At 39.5% G+C, this 25,994-nt stretch overlaps 1 protein-coding gene across 2 annotated transcripts in view; it reads left to right on the forward strand.

Moving 5' to 3' along the window:
- ABCB1 (ATP binding cassette subfamily B member 1) overlaps positions 1-25,994 on the forward strand; it is a 75,405-nt gene that overhangs the window by 15,587 nt on the left and 33,824 nt on the right. For both annotated transcript variants that reach the window (XM_045194292.2, XM_045194286.3), the window contains exons 4-9: positions 2,786-2,957; positions 9,469-9,520; positions 11,518-11,709; positions 12,339-12,510; positions 17,620-17,744; positions 24,101-24,272. In XM_045194292.2, the coding sequence (XP_045050227.2) occupies positions 2,786-2,957; positions 9,469-9,520; positions 11,518-11,709; positions 12,339-12,510; positions 17,620-17,744; positions 24,101-24,272 (885 nt within the window). The remainder of the gene's footprint in view (positions 1-2,785; positions 2,958-9,468; positions 9,521-11,517; positions 11,710-12,338; positions 12,511-17,619; positions 17,745-24,100; positions 24,273-25,994) is intronic.

Raw genomic sequence — 25,994 nt, forward strand, 5'->3', positions numbered from 1 at the left:
TTCTTTATATATGAGTGTGTGTATATATGAGAGAAAGGGAGAGATAGATAGATAGATAGATAGATAGATAGATAGATAGATAGATATGAGAGAGGGACATCAAGACACATCGATTGGCTGCTTTCCGCATATGTGCCTCCTAGAGACGGAACCTGCAATGTAGGCATGTCCCCTGACCGGGAATTGAACCCCCAACCTCCTGGTGTGTGAGACGATGCTCCAACCAACTGAACCATACTGGCCAAGGCTACATATTATTCTTAACCCCACACCCTCTTTGTCTGCTCCTGTATGATTTTATCTACTCCCATGACTTCTGTTACATACACTTAATAGTGTCACAAAACCACATCTCAATCTCTGAGTTCTCTCTCATACTTGCTGGGTAAAACTCCCAGGATGGGCAACCAAACAGGACTAAATGAGATTTCTCTGCCCTCTTTCCCCAACATCCTGCCTCTTCTCATTTGCCCTAATTCAGGGAAGGGTGCTTCTTGGGCAGCTTTTTCTTGCTGCTTCCACCCTCACACCTCAAGCTTGGGAGACCACAGTGCTCTCTAAGCAGGTTGTTGTCGGTCCTGCTCTGCTTGCTGTTCTTTCTGGCTGGAATGCCTTCCTTCTTGCTTCTAAACACTTGCTGAACTTTCAAAGCTGGGAGGAAGCAGCTTTTCCACAAAGGAAGGAATGACCATTTGCTCAATTTTGTATCTGCTGTATTCTGTACACTATGCTGTCAAATCATGTGGAACATACATTGTGTTTACTTTTTTCTTTGCCTTCCTCTTCCTGTTTAAACACTGAAGGCAAGAGTTCTGTCTTTTTCTCTTTGTCTCTGGCTTTTATCCATCATGGAGTAGGCATTTACCTGGCCTGCTTGTTTTTATTATGGTCAATGATTAGTTTTGGAGTTAAAATGTCTTGTGGGGGTGTTGATGAGAGAAATCCTTGGGTGACAACTATCTTTTCTCTTCCTCTATTGAGGAATTTGATATTTTATCCACTTTAATGAAGTATCTGAGAAAAGATAAGTGGTCTGTCCATCTTTTCCTCGTGTGTGTGTGTGTGTGTGTGTGTGTGTTAGGAGGTAGATCAATGCTTAGTTAAGACAAAATAATGGTAAAATGTAGCTGGGGTTCAATGAAATATGAAAAAATGCCCCAAACAATCTTCCATAAAGGTTTTAATTTGTAAAGTGGACAATGGTTTTAAATTATGTAGAGTATATGTCATTTACCCAAACTTAACCTCACTTGGTTACATTTTAAGAGCAAGACAAATTTTAAATGTGAATACCTAAGTATATATTAGATATTCTTACACTAGACTCCAATTTTCACTGATTTTATAACTCAGCTTCACTTTTTCTTTTCTACTTGATGGACCCTCAAAAACTATTCCGTTTATTTCTCCACTTGTCAATTCAACACTTATTCCCACTCCTTGCTTCTGTAAGTTCCTTGTTAGCTAACTTGATTGGTTTCTGTCTCTTTGTGGTGTATATGTTAGTTCTAAAATTCTGCTGTTTTCTGCTGTGCCTTTTAGCTTGAGCTTCCTTTTGGTTTATGTAACCTGCCCAGACCTCTGACTTTTTACCCAGTTTCCTCCCTAAAGACCTGCTGGTTGTATCTGCAACTGGAATCCACACAACCACCCACTGTAAACACCCGCAGCTGGAGCTGGCCTCATCCTGTTTCTGTTTTTGTTTTCTTTCATTTGGTTTTTCTTTCAGTCCTTAACTAGTTCCTTAAATTGTACAGGCGAAATAGTCATTGTTCCCCAAGTGGGCCTTTCAAAGAGCCCCAAGCCCGTTGCCCGTATTGTGCTGTTTCTGGCTCTTTTTAGATCTAGAGAAGTACTCTGTCCTTGTGACTGGCCTGCAATTAAAGAGGTTGTGCAGGGCTACACTTGTCAGTCGTTATGGCCAAATTCTGTATTTTCAAGAAATCTGGTTTTTGATAAGCATGTATCTTTTTCTGTGTTCCATTTTTTTAAATCCTCACCTGAACATATGTGTCTTGATTTTAGAGAGAGAGGAAAGGTGGGGGGGAGGGAGGGAGAACGGGAAAAACATTCACGTGAGAGAGAAACTTCGATGTTGCCTCGCATATGGGCCCTGACCAAGGATCGGGCCCTGACCCAGGCATGTGCCCTGACTAGGAATCAAACCAACAATCTCTTGGTTTACGGGCAATGCGCTAACCAACCGAACCACCCAGCCAGGGCAACACGCATGCATCTTAATTCATTATTTTCCTCCTCCTCACTATTGAGGCCTAATTACATTAAAGCCATTTTACATTTATGCTAATGCCATTATGCAGCAGATCTGTGACCTGAGCCAAATTCTTAGAGCAACAAAGTATGTTTGCTCAACAGGGTCCTCAGAGAGACCTTTGGCAATCAAGATTTTTCTTGACTAAAACATCTGGAGATGAGAAGTGGCTTCTATTCTTGGAAATCAGAGCAACAAATACTATATTTCTATTTCTATACCATTAAAGACTTTTACAGTTTCTCGGGGGAATGTTCCATCCCTCTTATCAAACTTCATCATAAGAAGACATGCTGAATTCAATATGAACAAGTAGGTCAGAACTCAACAGAAGAATCAAGCACCCATTTCTAATTAGGTTATTGCAGTAGTTTGGCTTGGACCAGTGTGGTAGCAGTAGTAGTGTGAAAAATGTTTGGATTTGGGGTATATATGGAAGGTAATACAAACCATTCATGAAACTGTGCTAATTGTCCCTATTCTCTACATTTTCTCTCTCTCTCTTTTTTTCAGTTTCGCTATTCAAATTGGCTTGACAGGTTGTATATGTTGCTGGGAACTGTATCCGCCATCATCCATGGAGCTGGGCTCCCCCTCACAATGCTGATCTTTGGAGACATGACGGATAGCTTTGCAAATGCAGAAAAGTTCAGAAACATGACTTTTGCAAACATGACCAATCAAAGTAAGTATTGCTGGTGGTACCGATTTTATTGAAAGCTTGAAGAAAAATCAATCTCTTAGAGTGATATTGCTAAATATGTGCTAGTGTGTTTAGTGTGTGGAGGGGTCTGAGCTATAGTTCACATTTGTAATGAGTTTGATAATATTGAGGAGCATTAGAATGCACAGTGGAAGTGCTGGCAGAGATACGTAGAGAAAGAGAGAGCTCTATGAAGACAGAAATACCCCAGGACATTTCAGGAAGAGGTACAGGAACCTAATCTGGACCTTGAATGATAATTAGGAATCAGTGAAACTCTGACATATTGGATATGGGTGTAAGAGACAGGAGTCCAGGATGTTTCTGAAGTTTATAGCCTGATAAACTGGATGCAGTTAACCATCAAGTAAGGTGAAGAAGGGGGAGGGGAGAGTAGGTGGGCAGCTAATACCAGAAATTTAATTTTGGACATGTCACAGGTTGGGCTCTTTGGAAACAGATGCTAACATGGAGAAATGGGGCCAAGAGAAGGCGCGCGTGTGCTTGTGCACGCGTGTTGATTTAGGGTGGGAGAAATAATAGCGTGTTTGTATGCTAATGAAAAGGGTCCTAAGAGAGGAGAAGGTAATGTTTTGAGAGAGAGGGAAGAGATTGGTTTGCTTCAGTGTTATCCATGAGAGAGGATGGGATCTAGTGCTCAAGAAAACATACCCGCTTTAGGTAGGAGCATGGGTAGTTCATCTACAGTAACAGGTAGGAAGACAGAGTATTTGAGTGCCAGTGCCCAAAAGTGGGTAGAAGAGAAGGTGAGAATTTGTGAACATCGTCTTCTGATGACTTCACTTTGCTGAGTCCAGTAGGAAGCAAGACATTTGGCTGCTAAAGAAGGGAGATCTAAAGCAGTCCTCTAGGAGAATAGGAAAGCGAATGGGCTGTTAGCGTACTTAGGGTGTCAACCTATACACTCCTCACACCTGATTGAGGAGGGGCTGGTTCATAGCTCTGAGCTTCCATGTCAACTTTCGTCAAGGATGTATTGATTTAAACTAAGCTACCCAAAGACTTAAAACCTGGAGTGTACTCAAATGGTAAAAATGTTTAAAATGCCTGTTTGAAAATATACTTGTGAATACAGTGATACCATGTAGCTTTTACAATGGCCCTTCAGCCTTTGTCTGTGATGGATACCATGCATCCTTTCCGCAGAAACAAGCACATAAATATTCATAACAGTTTGGGGTATTTATACCTTTCATCCCTGTCTGTGGATCCTAAGAACCCCTTCTTTGTGATCCTGAAGAGCATATTGTTTACTCTAAGGCAGGACTACTTCAATTCTGTGAATGCAGGTAATGAGTTAAGCGAGAAAATTTTATTGTATGTTTGAGCTGTGTAAAATCCTTATGCATTTATTACGTCCCTTTATAAAACTTAAAGGGACCTGCCAAAAGAGTTGTGCCACCTTTGAATTGGCACCTTTCTTTTATATAAATCATTCACCAAAAGGGAGGGTAGCATCAAAGGTTTTGATGCTGGTCCTAGAGATGAAGGCAAATGAATTCTCTGATGCTTCTGGAGGGAGAACCAGCCTACTGAACTGCTGAGGCTCCAGACACTCTCAGACCTTTTTTCTGCTAGACCTTCCCCAGGTGGAACCTCATAACTTTTTCATGAGGGTAGTTTAGGTATCAGAGCCTTCTTGTTGGACAAGAAGTATTCCTTCCTTAAGGAGATTTGGATTTGCTAAGGCTCTGTAAAGCCTGAGAGTTTTAAGCTAAACATGGGATTTAACTCGACAGCTCTGAACTTTCTGAGAACAGATCCTTGCCTGTGTGCACTAGACCCCTCTTTAGTGTTCCCATCTGCTGCCTTACCCTGGTTGTCAGACACCAGCCTTTATCTTGCTCTTTTTTGTCAGGGACCTGATTTCATGATACCCGACTCCTGGCTCTCTCCGCCTGGTTGCCAGTGTTTGCCTTTGCCTTAAAAATCTCCAAATACTTGGGCCTAAGGATGAGTTTGTGTGAACAAAGATTGACCATTGCTGAACTTCTATAGGATTCTCATCTTCCTTATGAGACTGTCCAACATCTTGGGAATGAGCCAAGATAAAGGCGATTGTGATTTTGGGCACTTTGTGTTGCAGGTGACAGGTTGGATGCAAGTGTAAATGACATTCAGGAAGTTGAAGAAATGAGACTGAGTCTGGGCATAAAAAATAGGACTAGAGATTTGGCAAAATTTGCTTTGAAGGGGTATTAAATCTCCTGGGATGAGATATGCAGAAAAGTAGAAAGAATTAGGGAGCCTTAAGCCTTGAGGAAAAGCTCAGTTGTTAACAGTAACTGGAGCTAACTTTTCCCGAGCATTAAACATGAGCTGAACAATGCTCTTGGTGCTTTACATGTATTAACACCTTTATTCCTTTCATGCACGTGAGGATGGCAACATTATCCATACTTTAAGGACCAGGAAATTGGGACCAGATGGTTGAGTAAATTTAAATTGTCCGAGGTCATAGGGTGAGCAATTAGTCATTATTTGAATCTACGCAGACTGGCCCCCAGTCTACACGCTGAAGGAAACAGGGATCCCAGAAAGGATACACTGAGGATAACATGCTAATCCAGAAATTAAAGGACGTGGGGGAGGTTTGCCGAGTCTCATAGTGGTTAGCAGCCAGAGATCCTCTTTATTTAAGTTCTTGATTATTTTTTGTCTCCAGTGATTCAGTTTAGGTACATCCACATTGATGGCCTTTCTCTTCCTCCATAACTGTATTATGGTTGTTTCTCTTCGGTCTCCTACTGGACTGTGGGCTGAGGAAGGGAGAAAATGAGACACCCACATTTTAATCTGTGTTAATAATTCAGATTAAAAGGGATAAAGTAAATAATTCATTTTTATATTTATCATTATAATTTCTTCCCTTACTGGTCTAAAACTCCTATGCGGAACAAGAAAATATTTGTAAAATGCTCTTCTCAAAATAGCATCTATATTTTGCTGCTTAAACTATGAGTGCATAGACCAAGTGCAGCTTTTGAATGTGTATGTTAAGAATTTGGTGTTATAAACAAAGAAAACATTGCCATTTGTGTCCTCAAGGCCCGCATTATGAATGAGTAGTCTCCAAACTAGAATGCCAGCTAATATTTCTAAGTACGTACTCCCTAAAAATGTCCATGTTGGATCTGTTTTGTTTTTACTTGTTGAAGGCTTTCCTCTGCTGCTGACCATTTCATTAAAAAAATTCTTAGAGATTTCTGGAAAATTGAGTGCCAAGTAATAGCAATATACTCGTACTTCTAAGTATATTGTTTAGTGTGGCAGTTTATTTTTTTAATTTGAGTTAAAATTTAAAATATAACTGATTGTTCTAGAGTCAGTGTCATGTAGTCAGGTTTTGTTTTGTTTTTGTTTTTGTTTTTTGGTTGCTCTTGAGGGAATGCTTGTTCAGTTAAAAATAAATTAGTTATGGAGGCTCACCAGATAAAATAGCGGAAAGGGAATCTCCCTTGGCCGAAAGTGATAGGGGGCGCCCAGAGCCAGGGTCATCACTGATAGTGTGCTCCCCTGCCCCTGGCAGTGAGTGTCAAGGTCACTCCTCACTAGCCCACCACACGTATCCGCTACACTGTACACTGTATCAGCTACAGCCTGCGCCTAAGGCCAGCCTCACGTCTTGCCTCCACCACTCTGATTTCCTGACTCAGTGCTTTACTCCTACCCACCTATATGCACTTCTCCACATACTGTCACACTGAGCATTAAAAAATATAGGTCACATTTCGTAGTATGGAATCAATACAAACTCCTTCCTTTGGCCTTTGTGGCCCACAGGATCAGCCACGCCCCCTTCCTGTCAATCTCATTGTTTAACACCTACTCAGTACAGCCCACCCACACTCCCTTCTCCTTCCTGCCTTGGGGCCACACAGAACCTGCCTGCCTCTCCAATCAGTCCTTTCTCCTTCAGAATGACTTTTTGTTCCCCACCTACCCCAAAGTCGCTGTAGCGTGCTGCTTGATTTACCTACTAGGAGTTACTACTCTTTATCTTTTTACTATCATCTTGTTAATTTATTGGTTTGCATGTTTATTACAGCTTCTCAAAGGCATAAAAGAAGATGCCTTTGGCAGGAAGGCATAAAGGGGAAATAAAGACATTTCCTGGGAAAAAGTATTTTAGGTATTTCAGCAGTGGTACCATTTCATATGAGGTTTGGGGCCTGACAGTGAAAAGGATTTCCTTCTTGCACAGAAATCCAATGAGATGAGAAAAAATTAGGTTGTACTCCCACTGTTCCTAGCACAAAGTCTCTGTGGAAGATGGTTTGAAACCCACCTTTATAATCAGTCTCTTGCTACTGATTAGGAAATCACAAAGGTAGCCGTATCACATTCTGTTTGTACTCTTCTTAGGTGTTCAGGCGTTAAAACTACTAGACATAAGGAAGTGTTTGGGTCAGATAAAAATATAGTAATGTAAAGTGATCCGTAAATGGTGTGGAGTCTTTAGTCACACTGGTGGGCACTTTTAGTTGTAGGTTTCTTGGAAGTCTTGCTTGGGTTTAGAAAAGACTTTCCTTACTAGGTAGTAAGATAGTGGTCTACTGTATCTTTTTGTAGTCTTAAAATTTGTGAGACACTTATACGCAAAATAGGAGAGTGGTTGGCATGTTTTGGTATATGGTGCACATGTACGGAGGCTTTGTGAAAGTGCCTGTACCTCTTTGGGACTGGCTCGGTTACAGCGGAGAGAGCAGGCTGCGCACTGAGGATACAAAGAAACTAAGACAGTTCTCTAGGAGCTCACACCAATGGGAGTGGGAGGAGGAGCCAGATACAAACCATCATACTTCTATCTAGTACTGACTTGTAAATTGAATCATGGTGTCAAGTATGACGGAATTCTATGATAAGGTTAGTCCCTCTGCTAGAAGTAAGCCATTTGAGGGGAGGTCATATTTGAACCTATTCATGGAAGGAGGAGTCCTTTCCAGAAGAAAAACCATAAAGGCACTCCAGGTAGAGAGAGCAGAATGAATTAAGGCTTGGGGGAAGAAAGCTGTCATCAGTTCTCTACTGCATCTCTTCTCACTATGTGGAAAATATTTTATTTTAGTCTAAAAGGGTGGAATTTACAAAGAGGTCAGAGACCTGTATTCTTAAAACTATAAGACATTGAAGAAAGAAATTGAAGAAAATGCAAATAAATGGAAGTATATAACTTGCTCATGGATTGAAAGGATAAATATTGTTTAAATGTCCTTACTACCTAAAGAAATATACAGATTCACCGTAATTCCTATTAATCGCAGTAGCTCAAGTCTCAGTCTCTGCCTGTTTTAGTTAATCTTACGCTTTGCTGGCAGCAAAGTCATCCCAGACTCAACCCGCTGACTCCTGGTTTTTACCCATCATACCCGTAAGGCCTGAAATACCTCTCCAGCGACATACCCACCTCTTCTCACCCTCACAGTATAACCCACACCCCAGCTGAACTGGCTTGCTCATTCTTCAGACTTGCCGTAGACTTGTGCTCATGTTATTCCATTTGCCAGAAGTTTTTCTCCCCTTTCCCACACCTGTCAGAATCAGACTCATCAAAACTAGGCCCTCTCACATTACATTCTAACGGAACATTTTAAATGATTACAAGATTAAAAGTGTGCCTCCCCAATGATCCATCAATCTTGATTATGATAATATTTACCATATATTCATATATATGTATGTAAGTATGTTTCATACAGCATTACTTATAACAGTAAAATATTGGAAACAACTGAAATAGATGTAATTTTGAAAAAATAGAGATACACATATAAAAAGACACATACTGACATGGAAAATTGGCCACTGAATATGGGCTGTCATTTTATTTTTAAAAATAAGCATGTATGTGTATTTGTGCATTTGTATACATGTATACAGAAAAGAAAAAATGAAACAAACACACACCACAATATTGAACAGTGATTATTGTGTGTGTTGGTGGAGGAGGGGTTTTAAAGTTTCAATGTGCCTTGTCTAACAATGTTGGCATTGACTAATGTTCCATTAGTGTTGATTACATTATTCTTTGTGTTGTATGTTTTAAATAAAAATAAAAACTGGAGAAATGCAGTGTTAGATTTTAAATATTGTGCTTTAGTGTCAAGCCTGGACAGAGACCCCAGAAAAGACTTTTCTCTGTCATCCTCGAGGGATACTTCATAAAGTATTTTAATTCAACGATACCGATAGTCCTGCTTCTCAGTAAATGTGGGTTTCTTCTTGCAAATCAACTTCATTGAAGTTAGTGGGGGGGAGGGAAGGGGGAGGACCGGTAGCACGTGGGCCACAGTGAAGGATTTGAATGGATGCTGTAATGTTTACACACAACTAAAACGAAAGCAGTTTGAGCTCTTTCTGTGTAAATTGTTAAGTAACACAAATTTGATTCGTTTTTATATGCTTATTTTTAATGGAGAACAAAGAGACATAATCGTACGTGTCTGTTTTGTTTTTGTTTCTGGTGGTCTAGGTATGTTCAACCACACAGATTTCTTCGTCAAGCTGGAGGAGGACATGACCACGTAATTTGACATTTTCCTAACTGTTATCAAGCTTTTCTGTCTCTAGATTGATTGTGGCAATGTTTAAAATTTTGCATATAATAAAAATTTAAAATTCGCAGGGGAACAATACCGTTGTTAGTGTAGTAGGAGAATATAATGCAGAAATTTTTTAAGAAAATAATTTGGGGCATAAGATGTACTTAAGTTAAGGTTAAGCCTGGATTTGATTTATGTATGCATTGGTAAATCTAGAATATCATATACAGGGAAATTAGGTTTTAAAGTGGCCTTTTAAAATGTGGAATTAATTAAGAATCACATTATTTTCAATGCATTGTTATTATTAATTTGCTTCCTGGATGTTTTCAGTGATGATACAATAATGAGATCAATCAACAGGATTTTTTTAACACAGCATGTAATTTTAAACAATGAAACAAAACATCCCAGAATAAATGTTAGTCACTCTAACCTTAACTCACCTCAGGGAAGCTTTGGTTAATGACTTACATATTTTGAACTTTGTACCCAAGAACAGTTTATAAAAGATGCTCAAAAGTATGAGTCGGTGAATCAGAAGATAATGATTCCACATTTTCCCATCAGTGATCTGGTAGATGTGAAGACAATGGAGTCACTTGATCATTTTCTGAAAGATGAGAAGCAAGTACTTCCAATATGAAAAGGCTTTTTCATACGAAAAGGCTTTTTTTAATATTGAAGAGGATAAAATTGTCCTACAATCATCTCATAAATGCTTAAACATAAATATATTTTGTTTGAGTAAACGTAAACTGATGGTTAAAAATACACCAACTGATTCTCAAAGCGTGAGTTCTACTTGTTAAATAGGGTTTCTTTGGGGCTACGTCTTGCTGGATTATTAATGCTTGGATAATAAATACTGAGTTATCTATTAACTACAATTTAATATTGAATTACAGCTTCCTTGATAAACACTGTAAATTACAAGGCATAGCTCTGGGATGGTATCTTTACCAGGATTCCTGCTGAGTTGAACACTAAGTTGGGAGTAGTAAGATCAGAGACTATCTGATTATTACATAACTGTTTTTTAAAGCTTTTGTGTGGTTTATACAAACATTTTTATTTGAAGAGGGCAAATAATGAACAAAATGGGAATATTGATACATTATATTTCATTTTAGGATGTTTGTCTTTAACTTACAAATTAATTGCTTAGTAAAACCCAAGAGGGCTTAAAATTGCATTTTTAAACAGGAAAACACAGAGGAAGGACACATAAATTCAACATTTCTAGGTGATCAAGGGTCTGATTTTAGAAGATGTTCATGTTTTCTATTGTTAGAATTTAAGCTATTAAATTCTAACTGCTATTGATTCATTAAGCATTTTAGGATAACTCATGATGGCCAAATAGAGCAGATAATATAAAATACTTTTTATTTTCAGGTGTCTCTTGGCATCCCAGTTTTGTTAGATTAATAGCAAAAAGGCCAGGGGACCATTTCTGTCTCTTGGTTCCACTTTCTGGCAAGTTCTGTCACTTCTTTCCATTTGCCAGTGTCCAGAAAACACCTCATGGTGGTTGCTTATCAAGCACATAGGACAAGAGTGGTCGAGCTTACCTGATGTTGTGATGTGCCACACACATCTTTCACAACAACCGGCATTCTCTGAGTGCTTACGATGTGCTGGGCACTGGCCCAAGTATATTGTGTGCATTACCACATTGCTATTCTATCTGCATCTTACCAATTAGAAAACCAAGGTGTGGAAAAGTTAAGCTGATTGCCTATGAGTACACAACAGGTAATTGGGCCAAAGCAGAAAACACACTGCTAACCATCCCACACTACACCAGCACAGACATAGTTGGATGTCTCCCATCATTCTGCTCGTGACAGCCCCTTATTTTTTGTTAAGGATGGAAAGATAGCCAGATAGCCAAAAAAGTAAAAAAGAGTGGCCTGTTTGGGAAAGATCCATTATCTGGGAAACAGAGTATATGCAGTATTTTTGTTGTTTTCCAGGTATGCCTATTACTACTCTGCAATCGGTGCTGGTGTGCTTGTCGCTGCTTACATTCAGGTTTCGTTCTGGTGCATGGCAGCTGGAAGACAAATATATAAAATCAGAAAACAGTTTTTTCACGCTATAATGCGGCAGGAGATAGGTTGGTTTGACATGCATGATGTCGGGGAGCTTAACACTCGGCTCATAGAGTAAGTACCTAGTTTTATGTTGAATTCAGATGTGGTTCTTATTTTTTTTTTTTAATGCTTGCTCAGGGGCATGCTTTTTAAAAAAAAATGATTTTAGAGTGGGAGGAAAGGAAGTGTGGGGAGGGAGGGAGAGAGAGTAGGGAAAGAGAGACAGAGACAGAGAGAGAGAGAGAGAAAAAATGGGAAACATTGATTGGTTGCCTCCCATACGTGCCCTGACCCTGACCGGATATCAAACCTGGCCAGGGTGGTTCTTGTTCTTATTAAGATGAGGTAATGGTATGAGATCTGTTAGATCTTAATACATCACTTGGAAGTAATAAGGAGGCTAAATTCCTTCTGAGCAGCGACCATGTCTTACACATCTTTTTGTTCCCAGTACATGAGGCAGGACATAAGGGGACCTGCATGAGTAGCACTGAATGACCAAAAAAAAAAAAATCCTCTGAGGGTGTGCAGTATAGCAAAACATGAGACTTTCTGGTGGTATAGCTGAGCAAGATCCTAGATGTAAACTAATTTTCCCCACACTCAGACAAATAAACAGACAAAAAACCAACTGGATTGAGGAGAAAAGTTGTGTGTTCATAGTTCTGATGTTTTATCTCTAACACTATCTGTTCTTGTAGTGATGTCTCCAAAATTAGTGAAGGAATTGGTGACAAAATTGGAATGCTCTTTCAGTCAGTGGCAACGTTTTTCACCGGCTTCATAGTAGGATTTACACGTGGTTGGAAGCTAACCCTTGTGATTTTGGCCATCAGTCCTGTTCTTGGCCTGTCAGCTGCCATCTGGGCAAAGGTAGGTGAAGCCTGTGGACCCAGACTCTCAACTGTCCCTACCCCAACCCCACCTATGGAAGGCTGCTTTTACCAAATGGCGACACTGACTCTGCACTTGATACTTGGTTTTAAATCTTCTGGTCAGATTCAGTGGGAGTAAACAGATGCCACTTCTCTGAGTTCTGTCCCTGCCAGGACTCTGCTGTCCTGGCCAAGGGGTTATTTCGGGATGAAATGAGAAAGAAAGGAATAGCTAGCTCTCAGATCTCATCCTCTGCCTTCTTTATTTTTAAATTTTTATTTATTTATTTTTAGAGAGAGGGGAAGGCAAGGAGAAGGAGAGAAACATCAATGCATGGTTACCTCTCACACGCCCCCTACTGGGACCTTGGCCTACAACCCAGGCATGTGCCCTGACTGAGAATCAAACCCGTGACCTTTTGCTTCTTAGGCTGGCCCTCAATTCACTGAGCCACACTAGCCAGGGCTCATCCTTTGCCTTCTTATAAAAGGCATGCTCAACTCTTGAAGAACTGTGTTCTCTAGTTGACAATTCCATATTCACACAGCAAACAGATTCAAGTTCAGTGAACAACACACTTGTCCCGTTCAGTTAACCTTACTGGTTTTAATATTTTTGGTTTTGGAGATTTTGCTTAATTTGTACATCAGTGTTACAGTTTTGTCAGCATTGTAAATGGTTCCATAGTTAGATATATTTAAATCCATTGGCACGAAAATAATTTTAAAAAATACTTCCTAGTTCCACGTGCATGTAAATCCTAAGCCTGCAGTTCCCTCTCCCAATCACAAAGGCAGAGTGAAACTTATTTTCCCTCTTAAGGCTGGGCGTGGTGTTCGCTTTAACTGATTTGATGTAAGGGCGGGTTGTGGGGGAGAGACTGGCCTAGTACGTAAATTCTGTTGGATGCAACAAGACTTAAAGAAGGTGTACCTCAAATTCATGTGGCAAAAGGATGTCAAATAAAGGAGGGCCAACCAAAGCCAAGGCTAACATAAAATTAATCAGGCTGTAAGTATTAATAAGTTTTAGATTTTTACTTTATAGGGTGGATATTGTTTTGTTATTGCAAACAGTAACTACCATTTTTTGAACATCCTCTATGTCAGGCAAATACATGAGGTATCTTTCTAAGTGTAGCTATTAGGTCATTTTACAGAAGAAGAAACGGAAGTTTTGAGGCATCTGTTAATTTATCGCTCAGAGTAACACAGGGTTTAAATGGTGCTCTTGGTGGTTAAATTGTATCTCTGTTTCATTCGACTGAAACATTTGCAAAAACTTTCTGTGTTGATCAACTTTTCTATGTATTAGAATATTAAGCAAGTCAGGTGGCCAACTCTAATAATCAGTATTTGTTGATAAACAATTTAAAATGTATGATGTCCATTCCAGGTAAGTTAGGAAAATAGTAAATTAATCTTTTGTTAATTAGGTATGCATTGCTTCAGGTACTATTTGTTCAATAAATGGAGCCCTAGGCTTATTACTGGAGACATAAGTTTTAATCCTCACTCTGCTATAAACTTTGATACGATTTCAAACAAATTTATTAAATGTTCTGGTTGTCAGCCATTTTAAAAGAAATGTGGTCTAGTATGGGAAGTTTCTTTGTCCCTGTGAGCTTGAGGCTCTCCTACCCACCCCAGAGGCACCAGAGCAAGAAGGCAGAAGAGATGGGCACGCAGTCCCAGCAAGCCTACTGGTCCAGGAAGCCTTTTAGACGCGTGCTGGTGGCTCTCTTGCCGCCGCCCAGGGACTGGGGCGGCTAGAGGTCTCAGGAAGGAGAAACTACAGTCCTCTGCCCCCAGCAAGAGATACCCAGTGACCTGACCCTGAGAAACCACTTCTACTCCCTTAGGTAGCCAAAGCCAGTAGGAGCCCCAGCAGCTCCAGGTAAACCACTCTGACCAAAATAGTACCACAAAGCCCCTGAATATTAAACTGCCACTAGAACCACAGCTCACAAAAGGAGGCCAAAACTAATACAAAATAATGTTGAATGTGAACTGTAATTGAAAGTTCTTTTTTAAAAAAAGTAGGCCAAAAATTGCATGCTAAACCCAAAGAGAGTTACTGCTTGCTAAAGTAAAGGTTTAAATAGGACTCAAAGTCTCCTAAAATAATAGACAAAATGTCCAGGATACAATAAAAAGTTACTTGTCATATCAAGGACCAAGTAAACCACAACTTGAATGAGGAGGAAAAAAAATGAATTAACTGACACCAATATTGATATAAATCAGATGCGAGAATGATTTGACCCAAATTTTAAAATAGTTATCATAAAAATGCTTCACTAAGCAATTACAAGTTCTCTTGGAACAAAGGAAAATATAGAAAATATTAGCAATGAAATGGCCATAAAAAGAGAACGAAATGAAATTAGAGAACCGAAGATCCAACAGCAGAAATAAAAGTCGTGACGGATGACTGTCTCAGTGAGTGGAGATAGTAGGATAGGCTCAGCATATCTGGAGAGGGAGCAGAAGAACTCATCTGTTCTGAAACGTAGAGACAATGCAAAGACTCAGGGGCATGTTGAACAATCACAAAAGATCCAGAAGACAATAGTATTTGTTGCTATTGGAATCCCAAAAGAAGAGGAGAAAGAGTGGGACTGAAGAAGTCTGGGAAGAAATAATGGCTGAACATGTTGCCCCAGCAACACCAGGCTGTCCTTCAACAAAGGAGTGTTGAAACAAACTGGTGCGTGGTTACGTGGAACACCACCCACCCATAAAATGGAAAGAACTCTTTTTTTTGAGATTTTATTGTTACTTATTTTATTTTTTTTGCCTGTTTAATATGCATATAGTTTTATTTTCTATAAGTTGTTATATGTTTTATACCTCGTGTTGCTTATTTTATTTATCTTTCCTTTTTATTGAATTAATTGGGTGACGCTAGTTCACAAAGTTACACAGGTTTCAGGTGCACATTCCACCACACGTCATCTATGCACTGCAGTGTGTTCACCACCCCGAGTCAGGTCTCCTTCCTTCACCGTTTATCCCCCTGGACCCTCCTCCTCTTGACGTACTTGATAACCTAGATGAACCTCCAGAGAATTATACAATGTACAAAACGCCAGTCCAGAAAGGTTACCTGTCCCGTGGCTCCATTTATGTAACATTCTTGGAATGACAGAATTACAGACAGAGAACAAACACACCAGTGGTTTCCTGGGGCTGGGGTGTGAGGGAGGGGAGGAGAGACAAGGGTAGGGCAGGAGGCAGCTATGGCTGTAAAAACTAGCATAAGGGCCCCTTGTGATGAAATTGTTCTGTGTCTTGCCTGTAGTTACATGACTTACACAGGTGACAACATTGCATAGACCTAAATACACACACCTATGCATGTAAAACTGGTAAATCTGAGTAACACTGGTATATTACAGCAGTGCTGAATTCCCAGTTGGGACATTGTTCTGAAATGTTCCAGATGTTACTGTTGGGAACACTAGATGAAGGGCGTATGGCATCTCATTGACTTGTCTCTTACTGTGTGTGAATCTACAGTTATATTTTTTAAAAAATTAAGAAAATATGTACAAATTATCTCAAATCTAAAACCTACATTGAGAAATGAGAAAATGGAACAAAGATGAAGGTCAAACTCTCCAAGTGGTAAAAAATATTGCTTCTGAATATATTAGTTTGAAATTATTTATGAAATAGTGTAATACTGTTAATTGTATTATGAATTGCTTGTGTGTAATCTTTTTATTTTATTATTATTTTTTAAAAAGCAAGTCACAGAGTGATTACAGGGTGAGCAAAAGTAGGCCCACAGTTGTGAGTACATGAAACAGAGTTTATTCTTGTATTATTAATTACTGTATTATTCGCCTTCTTCTGTAAACCTACTTTTGCCCACTCTGTATAGTATATTACCTCTCGTGTTTTAATTTTTTTCTTTATTTTTACTGTTGACACTATTACAGACAGATGTCCCATTTTCCCCACCTTTGCCCACCTCCACCCAGCCCCCACCCCCCTGCCCCGGGCATCACCACACTGTTGTCTGTGTCAGTGGGTCACGCGTAGATGTTCTTTGGCTCATCCCTTCGCCTTATGTCATCTAGGCCTCCCCTCCTCCTTCCCTTTTGACAATTGTCAGTCTGTTCCAAGTGTCTATGCCTCTGTTTCTGTTTATTTTGTTCTTTGCTGGTGTGTAATCTTTAGTTAGGTTGACTACTTAAGCATTCCAGGTGTATAAATAGTAACCTTAGTTCTTTGCCCATTCCAGTTGATTCTGTTACTTACCAGGCCCTCTGGGACCTCAGTTCACGTGTCTTTGGCTGGTTTCAGAGAGAGAAGCACTCCAGTGGCTCTACATTCAGGCACTGAAGTCATACAGAGTTAGGCTTGAACCCTGGATATTTCATTTATTTGTAAAATTATGTAACCTCTTCATCCTTCCATTTCCTCACATGTAACATGGGGGAAATAGTACCTACTTCACTGTGCAGTTGAGAAGAATAAATGAGATCCTGTGTATACAAAGTACTCAGTACTGTTTCTTCCACAGAGTAAATGCTCAGGAACCAAACAGAAGGATCAAAGGGCATTCATGAAACAAAGCCCTCCCTGGTGGCTGCGTGTATTGTTTTGCTCAGAAGAGCCAGCTTCCCCTGACCTGTGAAACTTTCTTGAAGTTCTGTCACCACACAGTGCTTTGGTTCCCAGCATTCTTCTGGCCTCCACGCCAACACTTCTGAACCAGAGTGCCATTAGCAATTGCTCTGTTTCCTTGGTGTAATGCCTCCTTTTCCTGCACTTGTTTATAACTATAGTATATACCTTCTTTTGTGTAATTGAAGGTCACCCCACATTCCTAGTTTTATTTATTTAGATGAGGATCCATGCAGCATTCAGTGAGAAAATAAAATTTTTAATTGAATTTATTATATATTAGCTTGGCGGCTTACAGAGTGAATATATATGTACTAAAAATTAGAACATCACGACCAAACACAAGTAAAAGATTTTGTTTTATGCATATATTAACATACACAAGCAGCATGTGTATGCATGTATTTTTACAAATGATAAAATTTACCTGTTAACAATTTACATGATTTCAAATTGCATTTTTGAACAGATACTCTCTTCATTTACTAATAAAGAACTCTGTGCATATGCAAAAGCTGGAGCAGTAGCTGAGGAGGTCTTAGCAGCCATTCGAACTGTGATCGCATTTGGAGGACAGAAGAAAGAACTGGAGAGGTTTGAATCTCTTTTTTTAAATTGAAAGAAATGTTAAATTCTGTTGTCATCTTTCCTGCCCTTCAGGTTGACAGTGCTGATGATAAGGGTTTTCTCCAATATATATGTGTCTTTAAATAGCTTCGTCCATGTTACAGCATACCTAATATTCCGGAGAAGTAGTAATTCTAGTTGTACTCCTTTTTTTGGATAATGTTATGTACTTGTTTTTTTAACCATTTTTAATTTTTTAATTATAGTTTACATTCAATAATGTTATTCTGTATTAGTTTCAGGTGTCCAGCAAAGAGGTTAGACAATTACATACATTACAAGGTGTTCCCCGCCCACACTCCCCCCAGCCCCTGCCGCTGATATTTCAAGTCAACACCTGGCCCCACGTGTAGTTATTACAATATTATTGACTTTATTCCCTATGTGTACTTTACATCCCTTTGACTATTCTTAACTACAGATTTGTACTTCTTAATTGCTTCACCTTTTTCATCCAGCCTCCAACTCCCCGCTCTGGCAACCAACAATCTGCTCTCTGTGTCTGAGAGTCTTTTCTTACATTTGCTAATTCAAAGCATGTTCTAGTATCATAGGTAGATAGTGACATAAAATAGTTTCTTAGGGCTGAAACATATTTTATATCCCTGATAATAATTTTTTTCCATCAAGTAAATTCTTACTTTTTTATTTTATATGATTGACATATACCATCCTTGATTCCTAAGATTGAATAAGTGTTTAGTGTAAGATCTATGAGGACAGCTTAATCTGTGGTTCGTTTCCCCTACTGCCCAGCCCCTGATCAGTACTTATGCCCCATGATTTGGAAGACAAAAATACAACTAAAAAGCACATTTATACAAAAGCTCAAAATCTTTTTTGCTATGTTGTTTAATAATTTTCTTGCAACTAGTCCCTTTTAATAGATTTCTTAGAGTATAAAATGATAATTTATTGAAATTTATAGTATTAAAATCATTGATTTCTGAGCAGGAGCCGAATTTACTTAAAATAATATCTGATGTTATAGTATCTTAGCTTAGGAATATATACATTGAAAATAGGAAAAACTGAACTCTATTGATTGGAAGATTGTAATTGTTTGGTAAAGCCATAAAGAAAATCAGGGGGAGTTTGTAAGTCAGAAGAACGATCCCCCCTTCAAGAGATGAGGGGCGGTGGGGTCCGAGAGGAACAGGCCGCAGGCAGGGGTCTGTGGTCCCAGCAGTGTTTTGTCTCCTGACCTCAGTTGTGGGTACATGGTCGTTCACTATATCATTATTCTTTACACTGTACAGATGTGTGTGGAGTACTCTTTTGTTCACGTGATACATTTTACCCCACACAGATGTCCTCTGAGAATTATTTGTGATGATGTAGTGCACTAGTCCGAAGGACAGACCTATCTCGATTTTTTGCTAAGGTTTTTGCTTTTCCCTTCAAATATGTCTGACTACTAACCCGCGCCACCTTCCTTAGTGACCAGGCAAACACCCAGTCAGATAAAGCCCCTCCTCTCCCGGAGCTTAAATTCTCATGGGGCAGAGGAAGGGTACAGACAACCACAAAAAACAAAATACCTCATGTACCAGCTGGGGTAAATGTTATTGGGAAATAAAATAATTTTTAGAGTCATAGAGGTCTTTACGCAGAGAAATTATTCAGGAAGTCCTTTCTGGTCAGTTGATGCTTCAGCAGACACAGAATGAAGTTTTGAACTCGGGATTCTTTCCAGTTTTCCTCAGTGGAAAGGTGGACCAGAAAAATTGATATGTCTACCAGCAAAGGGAGACAAGCAAAGTCCACCTGCTTCTACCTGGTTTCCGCGCTGGGGAAAGCATCTCCCTGCAGAAGTCAAAATCTCAGGCCCACACCTCAGGTGCATTAAGGCTCTGAATTTATAGTACTCTGCAGGCCAAGGAAACAAAGAGTAAGGATAATAAAATAAAAGAAATAAAAACTATAATGGTTGGAAAATAAGAAGCAAACTTTTCATTATTCACAGATTATATGATTATAGGTAGAGAAATTCTGTAGACTGTGCAGACTAGCAATGTCAAATAGGTTCTGAGTACTCGATCACGATTCAGGAAGAAAGGCATCCTGTGGCCCAGCAGTGAGCAGTGAGAGAATACACAGTACTGCAGCAGTTCTAAGATGCACACTTTTCTGTCACATTTCATCATCTTTGGCATTGAGATAAATCCTACAATCATTGCCTTCTTACAGTAGCTGTGGATCTGGAGAGAAAGCGATTCTCCCAGGTGGGATTTGGGTTTACACTCTTCACTGGGGGCACTGCTAACCTGAGACCCCCTTACATTAAATTCTTTGTCTACACTTCTAGTGTGCATTCACACTTCAGACCTGCGTTACACTACCTTGTGGTTCAAATGCCCAGGGGAGGGGGTTTTTCCTGCCTTTACCTGTTGCCAAGGTTGAGACACCCAGGTTTTCCTGTTGTCACTGTCCATGTGGCATAAGTATGATGCTTTCAAAAGATATTATTATTAGCAACAAAACTATAATGAGAGATGGGAGGTAGCCTGGGTAGAAGGGAAAGGGCATTGTGAGAGTCAAGTGCAATATTCGGAACTTAGATGAATCTGATCGTTTTAGCTCACTAGAAGTGTAAAGGAATTAAGATATTTTTTAAATGGAGTACTTTAGTTAGTAGTACAGATTCTTTTTCCTAGAGGAGATGATGATCAGCTTTTTATTAGAAGAATAAACAAATGGGCCTATGTAGCTCTACTCAAAGATTCATTCTATGTGTGGAAATGTTTCTTCAGAGAATAATAGTTATTGGGATGAATCTTTGAAAGGAAAGCCTCCCCTGGAAAATTGGGAATTAGTTTTGCCTGGAGATTAAGAGGCAATTCAGGACAACAACCTGATGGCCTAAGGTTCTTTCCAGCTTGGCCATTTCTTGGAAGTTCATCCATTCAACAAATGCAGCCAGCATCTACCACATGCCAGGCGCTGTGCGAGGCTCTGGGTTTTCAGGGAAATGGAAGTAGAGGATACTTGCCCTCATGTGATCCTTAGTCAAAGCAGTGAGCTAGAGAAAAAGGGATGGGAGGAAAGTAAGAAGGAATATAAGGAAGAAATCAAAGAAATGAATTAATTACAGATCTTTAAAACGTGCTATGGAAGAATCAGAGTGTGCTGATGAAGGCGAGGAAGGCAAATGTACTGTAACTAGGTTGCTCTGGAAGGCATCTCAGGAGGTTTCATCTAGGCTGAGACGTGAGGGGTGAGAAATGGCCTTCCGGGCTGGGAGGAGGGACACAAGAGTCTCCCAGATTTCCTGAGGTGGCAGTGACTCTGGTGTGTTCTAGGAAACGTAAGGCTCGTGTGACTGGAGCTCAGCTGAGTGAAGGGGATGGAGGTGAAGACAGGCTGTGGAAGGTGGGTTGGGCCGTCCTGTGGAGAACTGCAGGCTATGGTGAGGAGTTAGGACTTTATTCCGAGGCCATAGGGAAAGGGTTGAGAGTCTTAAATGAGGGAGTGACTATCCACATTACGTTTAAGGTTACTTCTCTGTCTGTAAGTGGTGCAGTGAACAGGCGAGAGCAGTCAGGGCGCAGAGAGAGGCAGTCCAGGTGAGAGGGCTTATCGTGGCCTGACGGAGACTGCCGGCAGGAGGGGTGGCACGCACACAGATCTGGGATATAATTTGGAAGTAGGATTGGTAAAACTACTCTGAGACAAGCAACTAAGGCCTCAGTCTTTCTCTTCAGATTAGCAGGTGCAGGAGGAAACTGGCTCTCTTAAATGAAAATTAACCAGAATTTAAAATGAACTTAATTAATAGTAGAGAATTGTTTTATTTTCCTTAATTTAAAAAAAAAAGTTTTCCTCTTTGTGTCTTGCAGGTGTTTGCCTATTAGTGTTGATGTCTGTTTGCTTAATTAAAATTGTTCCTTGCTCTTGTAAATGGCTATTGCATCACTGATAAATATTTTTATAATATTTAAGAAGAATAATGTTTTCTAAGTATCATTGTTTTGGTTATGTGGCTTTAGTCCCTGTTAGGAACTCCTACTTTAATTACCATTTTCATACTAATGATTTTAGTGGATGGATGATAGTAGTAGTTGATTTTGTATTGTGATATTTTTATTAAAGTGCTAATCAAAAAGTAAAAGTATTGTTTATGTCTCCTCCCTCCTTATCCCTTCCTTTCTGCATTTATCTATTCTGGCATCTAAATGACTTTCTTCCTTATTGCTGCTTCTTCCTGTGCAAATGTTTCCTCTGGCTGCATGCAACAACAGCTTATCAGTGAAATGGTTTCTACGTTAGGTAAGCAAGAACTGAAATGAAGGAGATCACAGGGTGTGAGTCACAACTGTTAAAGTTCCTTCAATGTAATCGTGTGTAATTTATGCCTAGTAGTGCTTTTCACCTCAGGTCACCTCATGAAGTGAGACATATACAAACACAGGCATATATATTTGTGTGTGTGTGTGTGTACATATATCTATCAACCATTGAAACATGTTTCTTAAAGATACTTATTTTTGTTCAAAGATTATAACTGGCAAGTTGGAGATTGATATTTTTGGAAGAAGAAACTAATAGGATGTTACTATTTTATCACTATAAAGTTCTGTTTAAATTTGGTCCTTAGCGAATAGGGGGGTCATGCAAATTTCATTGGCATACTTTCATAACTGGTAAAGTAGCTAATTTAAAAAGTCCCGAAGGCAAGAAAGAATGCATGCTCATATGATATTTATATTGTCATGTCTTTGTGAATTAAAGACCTCAAAGTGTGATTTCTACGTGGAACCGAGTTCTTTTATTTCAATAGTTGTGAACTCCTTTCCATACGGCAGTGTTCTGAGTTCTGCAGGGAGCTGTGAGTAACAGGAGAAAGACAGATGTAACTTAATTATAATCTGGCCTGTTTCCCTAATATTCAATAATATTACCTTGATTCTATATTTCCAGAGATCCTCCTTCTTTAAATCTGGGCCCCATTATCGTATCTCCACGTCTCTCTTCTTGAGCTTAATAGTCTGCTGTGTTCCTTTCACATGAAGATAAAGTTACAGACACCACCTCCCTTTATCCTCAACATCGGAAATGAACTGTTCCCTGAGCGTTTAAAAAGTACTGGAACTAACATTTGGGAGTGAGCTTAAGTCATTGGAAGTGGAGAGAGAAAATCTGTCAGGGGACTCCAACTGCTTTTGGTTTTTCTTTGCACACTTGCTTTTGCCCTCTTTTGTGTAATTGGAAGTGCTGTGTAATACTTTTTACGTTGACATAAACTGGGTAGCTTATCTTATTTCCATAGATGTTTGTTTTAAAAATCACTGACTTGAAATAAGTTGAATTTGCTGTGTTTTCTGTGAGAAGTTTTAATGGGTGTTCTCCAAGTTTGGCTAACATAGTAGAGATTGTTGTGCTGTAAACACGTCACAGCTAGGCAAAAACCCAGACATGTTCCAAAGAGGAAAGAACATTAAGAGTTCTTATAATAAAAGTCACATCCTTGAGAATAATCAGTCATGCCTTCTTAGCCCTAGGATTGGTCCAGAATAGCTGTCAGTCAGATGTCAGGCACCCTGGATGCCGGATGCAAGAGGTGTGGAGGATAGGCACTAGGACTAGTCCTGGGTTCTTTAGGGGATAGTCAGGGTGTTATCTGTAGGTAAATACATGTCTGGGCATTGGCGAAACACTGGAAAGTTCACAAGTCTGTTTCTCAGCTATTTAAAGCAAGAATAGAAACCTTTGCTCATGCCTCAGACTTCTCGATTTGAGTAATTTAGCAGCTTGACTGCAGTCACTCCATTTTAGTTCTTCACTTTTTTCCTCGCCTGTATTCTTTCTGTCGGTCCTTCCGGGGGGTCCCAGAGGGATGCAGGATGGAGCGCAGATTGTCCCAAAGCTTCTGTAATGTTCAGAGACTTAAAGGACTGACTTAAGTTGAACACTTTGTAGCACTATATTTTCATTTTATTAATAAATTTTAAAAGCATGCAAATTTTAAAGGGAAGACACAGTGTTCATAGCATCTCTTTTGTCTTGTGTATGAAACCATGCGAGTTCTAAACGTTTGTTAAATTTTACTCCACTTATTTCACTTTTGCTAAGGCCAGAGAAGAGACTTTCAGAAGGCCTTCCCACAAGTCACTTAACCTCTGTAAGCCTCCATTTCCTTTCCCACATGAAGGGATTAGATAGTCCTGACATCATAGGGCCAGTGTATGGGCAAAAGGAGAGAATGTGTGTGAAACACTTCCACAGGGCTGGGCACACTCCTGAGTACTCAATAAGCATCATACTGTATTGATCCATTTATAAGATTTATAAGTATATGTGATCATTTTTGTTACTCCTCCCAGGTACAACAAAAATTTAGAAGAAGCTAAAAGACTTGGCATAAGGAAAGCCGTTACGGCCAACATTTCCATGGGCGCTGCTTTCCTGCTCATCTATGCATCATACGCTCTGGCATTCTGGTATGGGACCAGCTTGGTCCTCTCAGGAGAATATTCCATTGGAGAAGTACTCACTGTAAGTGGTGTTGCATTAAGCAAAGGGTCACTATTGAAAATCCAGTGAAATTGCAGTGTGGTGTTGGCCTGACTGTTGGAGAGTACGTTTTGAAGGATGCTTGAGTAACACAAAGAGACATGCACTACTAGGTTAACAAGCGAAAAGGAAATTAGATGTATTTAACAAGCAGTTTTGTCATTTTTGGAACCCCCGTTTGCACAGTCTGTCCTGTGGCCTAAATAATAAAACATCACCATTCTCTATAGCATGAACTCTTCATTGGCTGAGATTATTTCATTGTGTCAGACACTATGTTAAACACTTTTATTTTCTGCTCTGCTGTTCATAACTCCAAATGGCAAAATACACTTTAACTTCTTTTCAAAATCTTTTGCGTGACAGCTAGTATACCTCACCAATTTATGGAAGTACAGAGTGTTACTTTTTCTAAAAGAATGTGCCATTTGGAGATCTTTGTACAAGTGTTGAAGGCTTGCCATTTGATGCTATTCTTGTGTAGTTAAAGACAATGAAATAATTCACTGACCAAAGCTCTATCTCCATCTTTTTAAAAAAAAATCCTTACCTGAGGATATGTCTGTTGATTTTTAGAGAGAGAGAGGGAGAGAAACATCAATTAGTTGGTTGCCTCCCCTACACGCCCAGACCAGGTATTCCCCAACCTAGGATATGCCCTGACCAGGGAATCAAACCCGCAGCATTTTGGGGTATGGGATGATGCTCCAACCAACTGAGCCACCTGGTCAGGGCTCAGTCTGCATCTTGATCTAATAAAGTACATATTGTTAGAAGTGTCACTCAGTTCCTTTTTCATAGGCTAAGCATAAGTATATTCAGGTAATGACAGACCAAATTTTGCTGAGTCCCTTACAACAGTGCCCTTTCTCAGGAAACAGACTGGTAATATGGAATGATTATTACGTCTCTTGTTTTTTCAGACTGTAGTCTCACCCCAAATGTATGTGGCTATTCAGTTAAGAATAGTTTTAACCAAGAAGCTTTCATTAGGATAGTGATAGTGTGGATGAAGCTAGGTTGTGCTAGGAGAAGTTTGCTGTTTCGTTGTGATGTAGACAAGCAGTTTGGAATCCAGCAGTCACTGAACTCAGATCTGCCTGACAAACTGGAAGCATCCGGAATAGCAAGTACGAGCACAGGATTTGATGTGAGGCCAACTTGGTTCAAATTCTAGCTATACAACTTTTAGCTGTACGATTTGGGGCAGCCATCTAGATTTTTCAAGCCTTCGTACCTCTTTTGCCAAATGGAGATGACAGTACTGTTGAAAGGACTAACTGATAAAATGAGTATGGAATCACTTAGCAAAATTCCTTCTGTGTAAATTACTGGCTGCTATAATTGCTGTGCGATTTAGAAAGAAATGAATAGTGACGTTAGTTCTCTTTAACCCTGAGGAGAAACAAAGTCAGGTCTTTATCAATGAGAAACTTATTTGGGCAAAATGAAAAAAACAACCTGTTTATCAGACCTCAAAGAATGCAGTTTAGCAGAGGAAGACAAAAGACAACTTGATAAAGAATAATGCTGTAGGTCTGTATGCTTTATAATTTACAAAGTATTTATATATATAGAATTTATATATAATACAAAGTACTCATATATACATATGCTTTTTACTATATATAGTAAATACATATTATATTACCTATATAAATATTACTATAGTGATATTAACACATTGCTGTATTAATAATGTTA

This window comes from Desmodus rotundus, chromosome 6 (genome assembly GCF_022682495.2).
Source record: "Desmodus rotundus isolate HL8 chromosome 6, HLdesRot8A.1, whole genome shotgun sequence".
Lineage (NCBI taxonomy): Eukaryota > Metazoa > Chordata > Mammalia > Chiroptera > Phyllostomidae > Desmodus > Desmodus rotundus.